General features: G+C 46.4%; 1 protein-coding gene and 1 long non-coding RNA gene across 3 annotated transcripts in view; both read right to left on the reverse strand.

Moving 5' to 3' along the window:
- UBE2Q2 (ubiquitin conjugating enzyme E2 Q2) overlaps positions 1-11,592 on the reverse strand; it is a 41,844-nt gene extending 30,252 nt beyond the window's left edge. Inside the window, exon 1 of one of the 2 annotated variants that reach the window (XM_084531824.1) lies at positions 11,129-11,592. In XM_084531824.1, the coding sequence (XP_084387950.1) occupies positions 11,129-11,314 (186 nt within the window). In that variant the 5' untranslated portion in view covers positions 11,315-11,592. The remainder of the gene's footprint in view (positions 1-11,128) is intronic. The other variant, XM_084531823.1, reaches the window with a different exon arrangement.
- Positions 11,593-12,109: 517 nt separating this feature from the next.
- The window catches only part of LOC311442525, a 97,185-nt gene continuing 89,546 nt past the window's right edge, over positions 12,110-19,748 (reverse strand). The window contains exons 6-9 of the long non-coding RNA XR_014696704.1: positions 19,573-19,627; positions 19,412-19,488; positions 19,137-19,290; positions 12,110-14,258 (exon numbers count right to left, since the gene is read on the reverse strand). This is a non-coding gene — a long non-coding RNA (uncharacterized lncRNA). The remainder of the gene's footprint in view (positions 14,259-19,136; positions 19,291-19,411; positions 19,489-19,572; positions 19,628-19,748) is intronic.

Below are 19,748 nucleotides of genomic sequence, written 5' to 3' on the forward strand. Positions count from 1 at the left end.
TATCTGTACAGATGATCTGTTTTACACAATTGCTGTAACGTAACATGTTCCTGCTCTTCACAAGCAAAAGCAAATATTCCTTACAGGAGAAGAAGGCTGCATGCTCCGATTTGGGCAGCTTTCCTAAGCTAACGCATGCCGCACAGCTTACAAGCGCTCAGTAGGCTGTGACACGCGGGGATGACCTCACACCTAGCATGTACTGAGGCCTGAGGACAAAGGCTGAATGTTTACAGCAACCTAGAGATAATTACAATGCATGGGATCATCACTTCTACAGAGCCTTTGTGTAACACCAGGACAGACTGGCAGCTTTTTCAGCACAAACACGTCTGGTGCTTCTGTTGCAGAATACAGCAAAAGAATTTAGCTTGCTAACAAGCACACAAAATAAAAAAGCTCCATGCTCCTGCCACTGGAACAATTCAAAAACCTATCAAGTCATCTAATAAATCACAGCATATTAAGAGAAGAAACACAGGATCTCCCCACTGAGATATTCTGTTCCATCTTCTCTAAGTTGGTCTGCTCACATTTTACTGATTTTGCTTCTCCTGGGTAGACAGATCTGTCATCTTCGTACATGCCATCTAAGCTTTCTCATTCTTAACAACAGGTGCTGAGCAGTACGGATGTTCTACTTGCCATGTTTATATAATCTTTAACTTGCTTTATAGATCTACAGCAACACTGCTTTGATGTTAGTAAAAGGACTCAAGCTATTTCTAAATTTTAACAATACCATTTAAAGGGAGAAATTGTTAAATTAAAAAAAAAAAAACAAAAAAACCAACACTAAAAACCCACAACCTTGTCCCCCACCCCCCCCCCAAAAAAAAATCATCTTGCTCACCTTCCTAAGATTACAGCAACCTGCATATGTTTGCTATGAGGCAAGAGTAACCCAAGTCTCCTTGCACATAACAAAGCCCTTTAACCATGACAAATTGTCAGAAAACACATTTAAACACACATCTGCATGGTTACGGTTTTAAATGGCAAGTACACACTGACAGTTTTTCATTTTAATTTTCAAATAAACTTAGACTGTCTTATTTTTCCTCCTTTTTGTATCTCCTTAGTACACCGGCTGCACAAAATTTTGTGAATTGAATTTCTAATGGGATTCCATTTTCTAAGGTTTTGCAAAATCTCCATTGCTGACAGAAGCTAGTTCCACTGCTTTTACATCAGCTACAACTAAACAAAACTCATTTTCAGAACAACTCTTAAATGCATTGGGGGGCATTAAAAATCAAATTTAATAGAGGATGGTTGTGGAGAGAACATCAATTTTACACGTCCCTACTGAATAAGGGGAAAACTTCCACCTTTTCTTTCTAGATGTTAAGACTGTATACAACACACTGTTACTTGCTGAATGCAGATAAACAGCAGGACATGCTTTATACACTAGAGTTGAGTTAAACAGCGATCTTTAGCTGCTACTACACCACAGAAAGCAAGATTATATTAGTTTTAATTTCCCTACAATCTTCCTGAAGTCAAAGCCTAACCTGCTCAGTTCAGTATGAATACTTGTTAGAGGTCCCACATTTGGTAAGGAACCTAGTTCAATTGACTACAATACAGCCAGCTTTTAAACTTAGAAGATTATTGCAATTCTACCCTCAAGTTCAGTGACTGTCTTGGCACTGACAGCCTGCACAAGACAGTCCCAGATGAAGCTGCACGCTTTGGCAGCCCCTTAGATCCCTAGGGATTGCAAGAGATTCGTCAGCTCTCGACTTTGCAGGAGGCAGGTGAAGGGATCCCATCATCCTTTTCTGTGTGTGTTCTGCTAACGCACTCATCACGACACAGCCCAATACCTTCAGGAGCACATTAAAGCAACACAACTAACATAGTCGTGGTTTTCCTCTCCCACACAGTCTCCAGGGAACGAGCAGCGTTTCCTCCTCTAGAACTGTTTATGTTATTAAACGCAGCCACATTAGAGATGGCAGGGTCAAAGGCAGGTGCCTCAGAGAACAGCAAGACCACAACAAACCGCACCTCCATAGGTGCCTGTAAACTTCACTCTGCAATCACAAATTGTTCCAAGCAAAAATAAATTACTTCTCTGTACAAACACGTCCTACTGATTGTAGGAGGCTACCACAGGAGGCTAACCATAAGGAAACGTTTCCACTAAGAGCACGCAGAATGGTTACAGACACGACTTCAGCCTGCACAGCACATGGCCTCCCGGGCAGGGCAGGCAGTGCAGTTCCCCTTGCTCTTGTCTCACCGGACTCCTACAGACCGGTGTGCAATGGTCTGCTGCTTCGCGCCTTGCACAGCCACGTTCTGTACAAGCACACGTCAACTACCACACATTTTTAAAATGAACTGAAAGCCTAGATAATGAAACACTTCTTGCAACACACAGATTCAATTGAAGTTGCCAATATTCATATGATAGCAACTACAGCACAGCTAAATAAGAAGAGGACCAGTATTTCAATCATAATTCATTTGTACAAGAATATTTCAAGAAGCAATAATCTTGTAACTTGCAGACTCATCTGCACAAGTTCTTTTGTTCAACTCCGGCCCTAGGAATTCTCCTGAAACTATTGCAGGATCCTTATCTTTTTACTTTGAAAACATAAAGGAGAAAGTGACATTCTGAGGAAAGGAAAAAGAAAAAAAAAGACTCCCAGAAAAGACTTAACCAGATGCTACTTTCAAACAGGCACGTACAGGAGGCCAGTAATCTCCAAGTTTGTCAAGTAACCTAAGCCACACTTCTGTGATTTACATCCACGTTGCTATCCAGGTACACAAATGCTCTCTTGCAGCTCAAACAAGCACCATTACCCTAAAAGAAGCCAGAACACACACAAGCCAAGTAGAGAAGGCACAAAACCTCACTTTAAATGGTCATAAATATGAACGCAGATGTGACATCACGGTTCTTATTCTTCTTAGGGTTAAGTCTTCATAGTCAGTCAATTCTTCCAACTCTTTAGCCTATGAAAAATGCCCCACTTGTCAATTCTGATGCATGAAAGTGCACAATACATTTGGAAAAAGAGCTTTATCAGACTGCCTTATCAGTTGTCACAACTTCATCCACTCCCCTTACCAAATAAACGCAGGGGGGGGGGGTGTATGTTGTCAAGTAAACCCTAACTGCACAGAATTAAAATACCAGCTGTAAGCTTAAATACAAAAATGTGACTTTTCTGATAGAAACAAAGTTATTTATCTTCATCATGAAGCAACATTTTATTCTCCAGGTCACCATCATAATGCAATATGCCATCTAACAATCCATTAAAAGAAATTTGCAGAGAAGATGAATACTCAACATTTCTGTAATGAACCCCAAGTAAAATCCACCAAATGATAACATACCACGGCTCAAATACAGCTCTAAACGTTAACACTAAGCACGACTTGGCTAACAGCATTGCAAGCAACAGCTGTTCAAGAGCAGCGTGTAGCCTCTAAAAATTCAAGCTGTTGTTGAGAACCAACCCAGTTAAGTGAGCTATGTAACATTCATTCTCCAGTACAACTAACAGCAAGAAAAAGCTAATCTACGCTGAAAATTAAGCACAGAATGCATCATCACTTAACATCAGGTAACTTGCTTATCAGGAAGAAGGTTTACAGAGCCAAGACTCGAATCCAATTTTATTTTTTTTTTTCTTAAAAAAAAAAAACAAAACAAAAAAAAAAAAAACACCATCTCACAGCACTCCCATCTCACTTTCTCTCACACACACAAAAAAAAAAAAAAAACTCGACCACTGTGGGCTTGGACTCCCACCCTGACAGTCAGAGTATGGCTGGTTTAGAGCTCTCAGCCACCACAGGTTCTTTAAACCATGCATTATATAGGCATTCAAGCTGGCAATGGTTTATCTAGTAAGTAGCTAGAAATGTGCTAAAGATAAAGTTACTCTGCAAATCAGATTCTTCAATATTCTTCCTTTGTCATTAGCAGGTAGACTTTTGTAGAAAGTCGCTGAAGAATTCCAGTTTCTTGAAACATATCAACTTCTTATAACCATCAAGAGTTATTTATCACCTATTTCTTTAACTACACCTTTTCTGAATGTATTTCTAGAAATCATCAACGTAAGTCTCACAAACCTGGAGTAGCCAAGAATGGCTTCTTGTAAGGCTAGCAGCAGTTCTAACACACCACACTCTTCCCCCATATAACTTCAAAAGAACAATTTCCCCAGGAGACGTGCTCTTGCCTTTAACACTTAAGACAGTTATCCTCAGTGTGAAAAGTCTGATGTCACTTCTGCTGTCACCCAAAAATACAGGCTTGCCCTCCCTCCTCTCCACTCTCTTTACCTTCAGAGAATCTAGGCCTTTCAAGTGCCCAAATAGCTCGCCCCAATCCTATTGGAGACATGGTGCACTTGCCCCTCTCACAACTTGACAACTTTCCTCTCCCTTCACAAACAGTCTTTCTGAATACACAGTGAAGAAGCTATCGGAAAATCTGCAACTCCAACACACTCTCTCTCAGATGGGTTAAGAAGTTAAGAGATCCGGGAAAAAGGAGAACATAGCCTAAACTAAATCTCAAGAAATCACACACCAACTTCTCTACGCTTACTTAAAACACCAGGGTGTCTTGTATGCATGAGATAAAGAAGAAACAAAACATGTAGTATCATGACTTCAGTACCACACTTAGAGATTACAGCTGGAAACAGGAAACCAGCACAACATATGCTAAATGCTCACTTCCAGCGAAGTGCAACTGAGAACTCTTCTGTTCCTGTTAGCTTCAACCGCACTACAGGCACATACAGGCAGGTTGACATTAAATAGCATCTCCTTACTGTAATCAGTCATTTAGTTTTCCAGGTGTCTTCTGTGAGCTGGTGACAGGTCATTTTCACTTCTCCTACAGAGCTGACAGCTGAAGAACTACAGCGGATTGCTTATTAAATAATAAGCAATCATCTCTCTTCAAATGACGTATTCCCATTCATAATCTAAAATAAATCAGCTTCAGCAAGGAATTCAGGGTTTTATAACCTTTCAGAACCACAGAAAGGCAAACAACCTGACAGCACTGCACAGTGATCCACAGAGGCACAACTAAAACAGCAGTTCTTTCTGTTCATCAGCCTCTACCAATATTTGTTCCTATTCAGAAGTTTTAACTCTTATTGCCATTTTTAAAACAGCTCAAACACTATCCAGAGAACTGTCTCCATCTTCTATTTTCCTGAAATGAATTTGATTTTACAGGTAAACTCTAATTCCAGTTTGACTGTTCAAGTCCAGTTCTCTCAATTTAGGCATCACTGTCACAGACCAGACACCCGTGTAAACCCACGGGATTGACACCTGCTCAGGTTCTCCCATACAGGAGCGATCCCAAGTACCACTGAGGGCTCAGACAAGCGGCTCTGTTCCCCGGCATTCACTCATTCCTTTGCCCTCTGTTGTGCTGGTACAGCTGTCTGTGCAGCCACATGCTGAAGCAGACTGGGAAGCGATCCAGATTAACAATGACCCAGTAAAGAATTTTTATGTGCCAGCCAGGTTCTTAATCCAGTAAAATCAATTCTGGCCACCTCACAAGGCACACAGCCTTTGCTGTTATGGGATCAGCAGGATTACGGAGCGCACAGGACCCAATCACACTCTGTTCTTCCTATCAACCCTAATTTTTAATACACATTTGAGGGTACCAACGTGTCATCAATAACCAATATCCACAGGCATATGACAGACCAAAAACTAGAATGAACCTGCAGGTATAAGTCCAACAGAAAGAAGTTACTTTATAAGAGCACAAGCGATCAACTCCATTAATAACTTCTGATTTTACGGTGTCCCATTGCAGACAGACTGCCATAGTGAATTTGGAAGTGCAGCCTTATTTGGAGAACAGGACACGCCTCATATACTACTCTCTTATTCCTATTTCAGTGACAGAAAGCTTTGACAGAAGAGTCGGAATTTTACCTCCCACTCCCAATTAAAAAAAAAAAGTGTATTCTTCCTTCCTATAGGATAAGAAAGGTAATGCCAACTCCCTATTTTGACAAATACTGTTGACAATACAAATCAAATGCAACCATCACAAAACATCAAATGACTGTTGTGAAGTCAATGAAGTCACCCCACTCGCAGTTTTAGTTTCTTTAAAGTTACTGAATATTAAGGAAAATCACCAGGCATCTTTCAATCTTGGACAAAAACCTCCTAGAACAGTTAAAGCAGCATGCTGAATAAAGAGAATATAGTTCTTTTATAAAACTCTTTCAACTATCAAAAGGCAGGGAGAGCTCCTGTGAGGACCACAAATGGTCCCAGTTCTGAAACAATTTATACAAGAAATTCCAGTAAGCAACCCATCTGTAGTAAGGGCAATTTCCTGTAGAATAAAGTCTTAACATATGCTAGTGTTTGTATCTGAAGCCCACCACTGGGGCTTTCTAGGATATTTTAGGAGCACTTCACACATTAGAGAGGGAAGAGCACAACTGACCTGCAAAGTTCCTAAGTGCTAGCTACAGCTTTTCACACATAGCACAAGTAAGCTGTGGCAAGAGACACTAAGATCCTATGTCTTCCAGAGATGAAGGATTTCTCCTTCTCACATCATTCCTTTTCCAATCATAGTCTTGGGACAGACAGCAGTTAGCATCCTCACTCTTCGCATTTTATTTAATTTTGTTTTGATAAATAAAACAAGACTGAACTTCTCAGCATCTATTGCCTAAGTGTTATCTTGGAGAAGTTACTCAAGTGCCTTTTTTAAAACTGAAAGCATACCTAATGAGAGTCAGAAAAGCATGCATCATGAAGGTAGAGCTCTGTATGCTTTTGTTTAATCCTTGTATCCATAGACTGCAAGACAAATTTCTCAAGCTCACTACAGAACATGTGGTGATGTTAAAAAAAAATTCTGTGGCTTGAACAGGAAGCCTCATTCATTACGTGGTTAGTTCTGTGTACAAATAAATAGCCTTTATAAAAGTTTATCAGCTGTCTAGGCTATGAGTGTTTGATATTAAAATCCTATGCCTTTGAAGAACTATCCTATGCTCTAATATACTCACTTTCTGTATCTACCCAACTTGTCAGAAGTTTCAAAGGTAAGATGTTTTCATCCATTCTGGTTCGGAAGGGAGAACAGTCTCCTCCCATCAACTGCAATTATCTGTAGTCAGCACCTTTTTCAAGTCTTTCTTAGTATCTTCAACTGATTTAGCAGCAGGGCATTTTTCAGTGAAAGCAGAAGATACTTCTTTACAGCAGGGAAGCAAGAGCATACCGAAGTCAGGCATATCACGTGGATTGAATTGTAAATGTACAAGGGATATCATTACACATCAGAACCCAGCATCTGTTTGGGCAAAATCTGCACCTACATAGAGCTGGCACAAACCCTATCCTACCTTGCAAGTGGTACTTAAGGACACAGAATTCAATGGAAATTTTGTCTATGAGTGGAGAGATCCTATCATCAAGCTTCTCTGCAGATGAAAAATACGCTTTAGGGAGGGGGAATGTACTCCTCCTCCACTTTTAGGAGTCCAAAGCGGTTTCCCCCCCTCCCCCCCCAATAGTAGGGGAATTGGAATACTGGTATATAAGTTTGATAAGGTACCAAAAAGAGTGCACTGATCTAAATAATCAAGAATACACTACTCTGAGTAAAGCCACTAATTTGACACTAATTCAAAAGACATGCACGACCAGGATAAATAAAAATGCTTTGTAAAGAACATTGGTTTATGGAACTCGATTAATTGGAACACTGCTGTTACACGAATGAAAAGGAAGCCTGAAAAAAACAGAAATAAAACTCCAGAATGGAGACGCTGCTGTTGGCATAACAGAACGGGAATGTGAAGGTACACAGCCTGAACAAGTTCAATAATTAGATAGTTCTGAGGCATAAGAAGCAATGTTTCTGACAGAGGTGACTCCACCCTACAGTGCCTCTTAAAATAATCAGATTAACCACTTAAATTCCAACATAGATCACTGCCAGAAGAAAGGAAGGACAGACCTTCACAAGGCTTGCCTGTCACTTCACGAAACAGAAAGCTATCAAGTGAAGTGTACCTCGCTTCAATGAGAAGCACTGCTCAGTACCACAGGTAGACTGTCCCTAGGATGCTGCAGCAAATGCTTAACTTTGACAGTTCTGCAAACTCAAATGCAGGCAATCAGAATATCATAGAAATTCCACGGCAGCCTTCTAATCAAACCTTGGAATTTAGTCAAGGACACTGGTAGAGATCCATACAGTTCCTAAGCAGATATTCTCCCTCACCTCTCCAGGAGAATGTTTCCTCCTTCCTCTGCCTTCTCTCTCTCTAGATTGGAAAAAAGAAAGAGATCCATTGTGAGGATCAGAGCAACTCATAACATCTCTTTTCAGACTTAGCGCAGAAGCTACTGGAAGCTTCCTTCCCTACCAGACTTTTCTCCATCCAGTAACTTCAGCACCTGTACATACTGCTAGACAGCTTTCACTTTAGCTAGAATATTAAGGCGCCCAAATAAAACCAACAAGAATAAAAGCAATTATTCACCTTTGTGTTTTTTCTTCCCCTTAATAGCATTGAGTGACCAGATGTTCAAACTAATGTAAGCTTTTGTTGAGTAGGAGAAATATCCTTGAAGACTTTATCATTAATGTAGAGGTTGAACTGGTTACAAGCAGCACACAAACAAAGTTACATATTTTCACTACACACCCAGAGCATGAGGGCAACTGCTTCTGAGGCAGAGAGTGAGTCTCCTCAAATAAACCTTTACTGCTATCTTTATAGTCTTACCAGCTTATTTTAGTACCATCATTTGAAGCTCTAGTTCCCACAGTACCTTGATTCAGCTCTCCAGAAGCTCTGCACACCAAATGAAGCACAGTTAACAAGACTTACACCTTTCTCACTTACAGTACCTACAGAAAAAAAACAAACTGGATGCAATTAGGAGTCAGAGCCAATAGACTCAATTTAGGGGGGGGAGGGGAGGGGAGGGGAGGGAAGAAAGACAAACAGAACTTCTTTCACACTTTGAGTTTTAAGACTTGTGTCAAAAGACTAGGACAGAAGTCCAGAGGACAGCTTTCTCTTTTTGGCTCTCTCACAAGCTTCCCACTTGTATCAAGAGAACCATCCTCTGTATCTCAAGTTGCCCTCTCCCATTTATTTTTAGCAGACGGGGAAAATAGCCACCTACCTCAAAGAGCCAAAAATTAATCAACACTGGAAAAAAACAAGCTGCTCACAGACAACTGTGAGACACAAGTTTCAAGAATCTCAGATACAGCTTCTTTTCAAAGCAGCAGCCTTGGCTCTAAGGTTTCAAACAGCTATTTTCCTGTTCTTTTTGGAAGCACGCATGCCACAATTCCAATGACACACAAAAGATCTCTTGACTTCTAGGGCAAGCAACTGCAGTGGCCAACTACAGAACCAGTTTCCTCAATGACACATAAAAACACCAACTGTGACCTAAGCCTGTTTCCTGGTTGCTCTGGCACACCTCAACCAAAGGCCTACAAGCAGGCGGGCATATCTCGATGCAGAATAAGTAAGAATTACCATCAGAAATACTTATGACAAAACAGAAGCAAAAATACACAACAGCACAAATCCAAGGCACAAAAACATTAGGCCTTACTGCTGGGCTTCCCTGTTAGCTGTCACTTGACAAGAAAACATAACCCATTGAAATCAACTGCCTGCTGAGGGTGTACAATCATCAGGTGTTTCATTTAATTCTTACAGAAGATATTTATGAAAGAGATCATGCTGGGGGGGCAGACAGCCAGAATTTTCAGTAATGAAACACTCCCTATTGTGTAACTTTATTTAAATATTATTTATTCAATCTGTTGTCTGATATGTCGTACCTAAAAACAAGAACATCAAAGTAACTTGCTCATTTTACCATTAACAAAATCTTATGTCTTACAGCAGAGTCAGCTAACACGAACACAGCACTGACTTCTAGGTTTCACAGCTAGTTGTCATGAGAAGGTTCCCTTAACACGTCCGCTTCAATTTATCACCTTACAGCAAGTCAGGCTCTTACCAAGATTACGAGCTCTGCCTGCTTTGCATGCATGTTTTCATCTTTCAGTACTCAGGTATTTAGACTTACATGCATGGTTCCACCCCCACAGTCTGAAACTTTCATTATCTTACAGACAAAAGGAGCCTTGAGAGCTTATGCAACCCAAAGATACTAACTGTATTTTTACCCAGTCAGAACTTTTCAATAGTTTTAAGCTGAACAGAGCTGATGCATCTAAGTTCACCTGTACGTAGAGGTGGCCCAGAAAAAGCAAACCTCCAGCGCTTTCCTGTCCGTGAGTCACAGATACCACCCCATCCAAATCCTCTGGCAAATTTAGGCCCTAACCAGTAACTTTTAAAACCAGAGGATTTTACCACAGCAAACAACACTGACCATTTTATCCGCCACCCCCCCCGACTCCTTGTAGGAAAGTTTGAGGAAAAAACAGAGCCACGGCCCAAGGCAAAGCACACACGGGGGTCCCTCAGCCTGGGGGCTGCCGCCCGGCCCCCTCACGAGTTTCACTGTCACGGGAAGGCGGCTGCCAGGCAGGGGAGCGAGGGCGCCCTGAGCGTGCTTACAGCCGCGGAGAATTAAACTTCTGAAGGGCCTGAGCCCCGAGGGACGGGAAGGGAAAGCAGGGGAAGGAAGGGAAGCGAAGCCCGGCCCCCAGCCGCCTTTCCCCGCCCGGCCCGGGGCGGAGCGGGCCCGGGGCCGCAGGCCGCGGCGGTGTGGCGCACTCAGCAAAGCGCCGGCCCCCGCCTGCCCGCCGGGCTCGCCCCGCCGGGGCCCGGAGCTGGGCTGCCCCGCCGCCGGCCGGGCTCCTGCCCCCTCCGTGCGGCGGCCCGGGGCGGCCCGGCGGGGCGGGGAGCGGGGCCCGGGGCGCTGCCAACTTTTGTGCGCGCCGCGGCGGGGCCGGGAGCGGGGAGGGGAGCGCGGAGCCCCCCGGGGAAGCGGCCCCGGGCGGGCGGAGGCCCCCGGCCGGCCCCGGCTGCTGAGTCACCCCCCGCGCCCCCTGCCCGCGCCCCGCACACAATGGCGAGGGCGGCCCCTGCCCTGCCCTGCCCGGCCCCGGCCCCTTCCCGGCCCGCACCGTGATGTTGCAGTGGATGGTGAGCGGTGGCGGCGGCTGCGGGCCGGAGCCCGGCGGCGGCGGCAGGAGCACGAACTGGCAGTGGAGCTCGTCCAGCTTCCAGGAGACGATGCGGAAGCGCTCGTGGTCCTTGTCGAAGATGGACTCGAGGAACTTCAGCTCGGCCTTGAGCCCTGACACCGACATCCTGGCCTCATCTCCGGCTGCGGCTCCGGGCCCGGGCCTGCGCCGCCTCGCCTCGCCCCCGCGGCTGCTCTGCCCGGGCCGGCCCCGGCCCCGGCCCTGCCCCTGCCCCCGGCCCTGGCCCTGCCCGCGGGGCGGAAGATGGCGGCGGGCGGGGGGGGGGCCGGGGCAGCCCCGGCCGGCGCGGAGACGGCGAGCGCGGCGGCGGCTGCCTCGGGACCGGCCTGCGGCGCCCGCCCGCTCGCTTCAAAGGGCAGCGGCGCAGCCCGCTCCGCTCCGCTTCCTTCCTTCCCTTCCTTCCTTCCCTCCCCGCCGGGCTGGGCCAGCCCCGCGCCAGCCGCCCCGCCCCGGCCCGGCCCGGCCCTGCCTCCTCCCGCTGCCCGGGGAGCGCGGCGGGGCCGGGCCGGGCCCTGCTCCTCCCCCGGGGCCGCCCCCGCCCCGCGGCGCTCACCTGGGCCGCCCCGCGCCCCTCGGCCCCGCACGGAGCCGCTCGGGTGCAGCCCCAGCAGCTCGCTACAAGTGCGAGCCTCGCTCCCCAGTGCCTCGGGAACAGCGCGCTCGGTTTACCCGAAGACAAGCGCAGCGAAGCCTGAGAGTAGAGCCAAGTGGATACTCACTGCGCGCAGGGACGAAGCGATGCTGCCCCTATTTCTCGGGGACACCCCGTCTCCTCGCCTTTATTTGTCACTTTCCGTCTTTGCGTTGTCCACAGACGGTTGTGCGCCTGGGGACAAGGAGCAAGGCTCGAACAGCACCAAGGGGCTACGCACTACAGGGAGCACTGCTGCAGAGTCCCTCTTGTTTCCCAACCAGTTTTAATTAACGTGGTACCACGTGCACACACACACAAAGCTGGAAAACGGAATGGCTTCCTTTTTTTTTTTTTTTTTAAACATTGATATTTTATATAAATCTTTAATTCCAGAGGAACTGGCAGCGCTTCACAAACCACAAGCTGAATCTTTTCAAGTGGTGAGAACTCTAATCTTGATCCAGAAAAACAGTCATGCACATGCCCAACTCCACATGGCAGCATATGGAAGTCTTATTGATTTGTGGGCTTGAAATCTGTCCTTGCAGCAAAGAGAGCCGCAAAGAACATACTTTGCTGCAAAAACAGCCAGGAAGGATCGACACTAGCTAAAAACTCTGAATGAAAGATACCAGAAAGTCCAAGGAGAGTTGAAAGACCTGTTTTTTGTTTTGTTTTTTCCAAGTATCATTTGAAAGGTGCCTATTGTAAAGTGTGTGCAACTCAGCCTTCCTAGAAGGGCTGAACTGTCTTGTTAGCTCAGACTCTTTAGTCTGCAAAGCAAGGACAGAGAGCAGATATGACAGCTGTCTGCCAACGCGTCATTGGGCAAAGTGAAGACCTTAGAGAGATAAGGGAAGACGTAAGCAAAGGGCACATACTCCACAAACAAACAGCAGAAAATTACAAGTCTACCTATTAAAAAAGGAAGGCCTGGAAGAGCCTTTCTATAGGAACACTGGAAGCAAAACCAAACAAACCAGACTTTGTTAGGCATTACGCGATGCGATGCGTGAAACAGCAGAGAAGTGTATTTGGTGACTCAGCCCTATTTCGCTCAGACGATAGGATTTTGGCCTAGAACGCCTCACTGCAGCAGGGAGGCTTAGTGAGTTCAAACCGCACCTTTCGTCATGCCCTCCCCAGAATTGCCTCTGGCCATCCCTACCTCTGGGCATCCATTCTCCTCGTCCTCCTTCAGCATTCCCACCTGCCTCTCTCCTGTGTTGCACCCCCCACCTGTTTGGGCAGTGGCGAGGTGCGGGTGTGCTGGTGGGCAGGGAGGCTGCCATGGCTGTGCTATCTGCCTGGCTGGCGGAAGGCACGACAACCTCTCTCAGGCACCCAAAGATCCAAACATCATGGTGTATCCTGGCCATCTGGCAGGCCAAACAAACTGCTTAATCGGCCAAGTGCGTCCTGCAAGCCATATGCTGTTTAAGTCTGGAAGAGAACATTCCCAGCTCCTTCAGTCTGCCTTTTTGTTGCAGGCTTCAAGAAGCAACATGCAGCTGCACTGTCACCACTCCCCAAAATTCTGCTGCGCTTTTCCATGTTTAGCAGGCATTGTGCAAGCTGGGAGGGCATAGCTCTGCCTGCGAATTCATTTCTGTGTTAAAGACCTTGAGAACACATTGGGGATGTCTTGCTGTCTGGAATACAGGAACTGCTGCAGAGGTGCAAAGAGCTGTTCATCATGTCTGATTCATTCCTATTCCTTCCTTCAGGGACTTGCCGAAGGGCTTAAACATGAATCTTACATTGGTCACAAGGTGACTCAGGAAATCCTGAATTTCCCAAAGACCAAAACAAATGCACGTGGGGAAAGACCTGACATCTCTGAGTAATAAAAGAAATTAATATCAGTAAAGACCCTCAAGAGCACTGTATGAGATTCCAGTAATTACAGATGCTCTTTGGTTTCCTTGATCTATACTGCCTGAAAGCACCACTTTTTTTCTACCTTTCTTCCTGCCTGTAGATGTTTGATAAATAGAGAGTGGTTTCCATGATGTCATGCATCTAGATTTCCTCTTCCTGGGCTCTGCACTTTTGGCCAAACCTCTCTGCTATGAAGGTAACATACTTTCATAGCCCTCTTTGTTTCTTTTCCCCGGTATTTATTAGGTAACTTGATAATAACTGATCTTGGAATTGAAGAGATACTTTAAGGTTTTCCCAGGTAGCATCAGAACGTGAGACCAGAAAAGACAAATAATGGCTGATACACCCACATAGAGAAGCATATGGCAGGAAACCTTACCTGGAACCTTGGCAGAGGCAGAAAGACAGTGAGTCAAGAGGATCCTGCTTCTCCAAGATGCAATCCAACCTGTCTTGATCACCATAGCTGTGCCTTCATGTCAGCTTCTGAGCTCGGAGCGTCTAAGTCATAGCTTCAGTCACTTGAAGTCACTTTCAAAGCATTTTAGAAAAACATTGTCAGTGCATTTGATGGACAATACAGTTTCAAGAAACTCAGTATACAGAGGACCCTGAGATTGCTTACCTCCTCAAATACCCACTTTACTTTTAAAGACTGCAACAGTTACAGAATTGCATTTCAAAAGCCTCACACCCCTTCCTGGGATCCATAAAGTCCTAAGCCTTACAGGGCTTGGCAAGCTTAGCTTCCCTTGTCATCACAGAAGCTTAAAAGGGATGGATAGGAGCAGAGGTCAGATGGCAGGCTCAGTCCTGCTGAACACCTTTGGCTGGAGGGGAAGACAGGGAAATGGACAGATCCCCAGATCAAGAACTCAGCACAGATGCAATCTTAGCCATAGCTAAATGTGCAACTTCTTCCCCTTTCCTTGTTTTGCTAGGCAGCAAAATAGTTAACTTGGTCAATATTTAGAGTATTAGCACAGAGCATCCAGGTTGGCAGGCACTGAGATTAACAGGGCAGGTCAGAGCTGTTGCTTTCAGACTCTGCAAGCACAGACAGATGTCACCACATCACTTAGTTTAGAAAAGACAAATCAAGCACAGCTCAGCAACCACACACACAGCATGCAGGGCTTCTCAGTTATTGTTACTACTTTTTGTAGATAAGTTTAGATTTGGGGGAGCAAAGCAGTGCCCATGGCAGTGCTGTCCCAGTCAAACACTCTGCAGAACGTCAAAAGTGCTGCACCAACACAAACATTACGGGTATCATACCAAAGCTGGCACGTGATCCTGCCTCACTGAGGTCAAATACATTTTGGGAGGCAGGGACATTGCAGAACCAGGTGTACAGTCAGTCTTCGGAGCCAACCACATTCTAACCACTGCAGTAACTCAGCTAATTTAATTTCTGACCCAGCCTTGAAGACTTTCCCAAGGCTACGCAGTGAGCTGGTGTCAGTGCTGGGATGTGTCCTGCTTATGCTGTCTGTCAGCAGCATAAGCATAAGTCCATCGCTGGATGGAGAGCTCACGCTAAAGGTTTTTATGGGAAGGGATTAATGTCAGTTCTGTTGCTCCCAAGTGCACCTCACAGACACTTCTTTCTTGCTGTCATCCCAACAGGACAGGCCATGCTTTACCAAGGTCATACAGCATCCATAGGAATCAAAATACTGGTGAGCTAGGCCAGAGATCTTCAACCACTCTCTGATTTGGAGTTCACAGGGCCCCAGAGAGCACAGGTCAAGACCTATCAGGAGCTGGTAAGGGATCCTTGACATACTCTGCATCGAGGAACCTTCAAATGTCAATACAAGCTTGGTGATACAGCGTCAAAAAAAAAAGTGGCCAAGTACATTTTAAGAAGTAATCCTCTTATCTTTACAGGTAAAAGAAGGACAGAAGATGAGATACTTTTCTCCATTACAAAGATGGCCTGCAACATGAGAGGTTACCCGATTACTGAGAAAAAAGTCACAAACCCAGAAGTCTCAGAGAAACAAATGCAAGAACAAACCTTGGAAAAGAATGACCCTAGCAAATGCCATTCTGCAAACCTCACTCATTTTCCACTAGGAACAAATTATTACCACAAAAAGCCACTAAAACAGATGAAGGATAGAAGACTCACAAGTAGTTTTATTTGCCCTTCACAAAGAGTGGTACTTCCCACAGAATTAAAGTCTGTGAATCAGAATCAGAGAATAAAAGGGATGTAGCAGAACCTACATATGGGGCTTTTAAAAAAATTTTGAAAGACTGCATCACAACAATCCATAAATAACTTTGATTCAATTTTCTTTTGGTACAGCACCCACATAGTTTGGGAACTGGTTTAACAATTGTGAACAAGGAATAAAAATAGAAAATTAATGAGCAGGGAAAAGTATTTATCATTTTTAAACGGATCATGGTAGTGCTGTGTTAGAGCTGATCTCAAGACTTTCACAATGATCTACAAGAGACTATGACTAATGAAATTATCAGCTAACAGAGAGGCATTCTGCATAAAACGAAGACAAAATAATTCCAAGAGGTGCAAAAAAATTAAAATGGTAAAAACCAAAACAACCACTTGATTTGTAAGCCACAAACCTAGTGACTCCTGGTTTCCTACACATTTCTGGTTTTATACCACCGTACCACTGCGTCTTGCTTGGTATCATGCTGTAAAACCCCTCACCCCTTCCCGGTTCCTTCCCATGTCTCTCACTTCTTACTTTGCACAGGATTCTCCATATTTCCTCCTACTTCCACCATCAGTTCTGGCTAGATGAGACAGAGCAGATACTGTGGCTGGTTTCAGAATCTATCCTGCCATATCACAGAATCACAGAATTTCTAGGTTGGAAGAGACCTCAAGATCATCGAGTCCAACCTCTGACCTAACGCTAGCAGTCCCCACTAAACCATTTCCCTAAGCTCTACATCTAAACGTCTTTTGAAGACTTCCAGGGATGGTGACTCCACCACTTCCCTGGGCAGCCTGTTCCAATGCCTCACAACCCTTTGAGTAAAGAAGTTCTTCCTAACATCTAACCTAAAACTCCCCTGGTGCAACTTAAGCCCATTCCCCCTCGTCCTGTCACCAGGCACGTGGGAGAACAGACCAACCCCCACCTCGCTACAGCCTCCTTTAAGGTATCTGTAGAGAGCGACAAGGTCACCCCTGAGCCTCCTCTTCTCCAGGCTGAACAAGCCCAGCTCCCTCAGCCGCTCCTCGTAGGACTTGTTCTCCAGGCCCCTCACCAGCTTCGTCGCCCTTCTCTGCACCCGCTCAAGCACCTCGATGTCCTTCTTGTAGCGAGGGGCCCAAAACTGAACACAGTACTCGAGGTGCAGCCTCACCAGAGCCGAGTACAGGGGGACGATCACCTCCCTAGCCCTGCTGGCCACACTGCTTCTTATACAAGCCAGGATGCCGTTGGCCTTCTTGGCCACCTGAGCACACTGCTGGCTCATATTCAGCCGACTATCCACCAATACTCCCAGGTCCTTCTCTGCCTGGCAGCTTTCCAACCACTCCTCTCCCAGCCTGTAGCTCTGCTTGGGGTTGTTGCGCCCCAGGTGCAGGACCCGGCACTTGGCCTTGTTGAACTTCATGCAGTTGACCTCAGCCCATCGGTGCAGCCTATCCAGATCCTCCTGCAGAGCTTTCCTACCCTCGAGCAGATCGACACACGCACCTAACTTGGTGTCATCTGCGAACTTACTGAGGGTGTATATCCTACGATATTTACGTCAAACTGTCTAATGAAAAAACATATTATAGATAAAATTCCATGTTTTTGGCTAATACCTTGTTAATACAGTTGAGCTCTGGTTTGTGCACAGGGCAAGACCGAGCCTCTACGGCTATTGCCCAGGCGGGGAGCGGCTTCTCTCCTCTAGTCAGTGCCTGAGGTTTAGAAAGTTTGTGGAACAGTTTCTGGTTTAAATTCTATAATGTTTATATTAAATACAGTTTGAACAGGCCAACGTGTTCAAGGGGCAGTAAGAGCAAGGTCAGTACATCAGGTGCTGCTTGTCAGTGCCATAGCATGAGGAAAGGAAAGCTCCTTGATAACCACGGAGACAAACCTGTACCTGCAGCACTGCACTGTGATCTCAGCAGATCAACAAGCAGCAGAGCAAGGGGCGGGACTCGGAGCACAGACCTGTGAAGGGTGACTTAAAAGGGCTAACCACCAGAGCGAGCTCCTCGGCTGTGCACAAAGATCCTCTTTGACACGCTCCAATCCCAGATCTGGCTTGCACTCACCTTAGCTGCAGGCACAGCACAGAACCACCTTGACATGGCACAGCGTGTGTGTGACACCTACAAGGATGCAGTGGGGCAAGGCTCACCAGGACGATTTTCTTCTCTAGACAAGACTCTTAACGTGCCCCTGAGTGTCTGAGAAAGAGCTGCCTGGCTCAGAGAACCAGCCTCACACGAACACTGCAGCTAAAGGATAGTTAAACAGAGATATCCTAATGCCCATGGGGACAGGAGGAAAGCAAAAAGGCTGGAGGGAAGCACCTGAAGGATCTTAATCATCCCCTCCACGACACTAGCACATGACTGGATTGTAACCAGAAGTGGATGTAATGCACGGTCCTGCATTTGTGTTCTGGCTTCCAAGCACTGCGAGCACTAAGTAAAGACAGGAATTATTGAGCATTGAGACAGTGAGGCAACTGGGGATTTAAGCAAGAAAAATAAACTGGGAAGGAGAAAACACGACCTGAATGCTGGACCAAACTTCCTGGTGCAGTGATGGAGGAGACAATATCCCTGGGCAGCAATTGCAGAGTGTGCCAGTGCTGCCCCAGAGCAGCCAGCAAGGGGGGACAGAGGTGGGCAGGATGGGGAAGGCCAAAGGAAAAGGTTGCGGCTTCAGGGTGGCAAGGCAAGCAGGGCAAGGTGAGCTGTAGCCAAGAAATGTCCATTAGAGCCTGCTTAGAAACCTGCTCTGGCCAGACACATCCCAAAGTGAATCTCGGCACACCACTAAGTAACCCGGCTTCAATTTCTGACAGCACAAGCAGCCCTGGCAAGGCCTGGACTTGGAAAGCATTGCTGCCAGTAGTGCAGGCAGCCCAGGTGCCTTGCAGCGAGCTGACACCAGACACAGAGCTCCCACACCACCCGCAGGAGGCAGCCCGAAGCACCCTGCAGGGCCAGCAGTGCCCAGACCACACCAAGAGCACAGCACAGACAACACAGAACACAGACACCAAGCTGGAACTGCCCTGCCTGGCAGCGCTCACGCTGTACCTGACAGACCCCCACACACCCTCTCTGCCTGACCATGACCAATCCTGAGAGGCCCCATCCACTGCAATGACTTCAAAGCACGTACCCTGCTGGGTGCCCATTCACGACCCTGACCCAAACATAGCATTTGCCCCCCAGCTTACCTTGGCAATGCTGGGAGGCAGGTTCCATCCTCAACAAGGAACACAAAGGCTAGCCAGGATGTTGCTTCAGGCACAAGGCTCCTCTTCACCTGCAGAAGCAGAGTGCCATCAGGCACTGGCACACCAGCCAAACTTCTTCCAATGCAACACCCTCCTGAGAAGCAAAACAGTCATCAACTGCCCTGCTCTGCTACTCAGTCAGATAGACAACTGCTAGACAACTCCCCACCCCCCGCCAACCATCCCTCACACACAGTATCTGCCCCTTGACTTACTTCTCAGGGGGTCAGGATCCATCCTCAGTGCGGACCACAGAGGCCAGCTAGGATGTTGACAGTTTCTTCTTCATCCCCTGAAAAGAGGAGTCACCTAGAGGGGGGGCGGATAGACTACCAAACTGAAACCCATGCCCGTTTTCCACCTTTTCTCCACTCACCTTCCTGATCCAGGTTTAGTGCTTCCATTCGCCATGCCGAGGCAAGGTCATGTGGCTTAGACCAAGGAGAAAGTACAAACATGACAATCCACAGAACAGTCTATACCCACTCCTCTTCTTCCCTACCCCAGTAGCCAAGCCCCAGACCCACGTCCTCCAACCCAATACCACCGCTT

Source organism: Aythya ferina (assembly GCF_964211825.1).
Source record: "Aythya ferina genome assembly, chromosome: 11".
Taxonomy (NCBI): domain Eukaryota; kingdom Metazoa; phylum Chordata; class Aves; order Anseriformes; family Anatidae; genus Aythya; species Aythya ferina.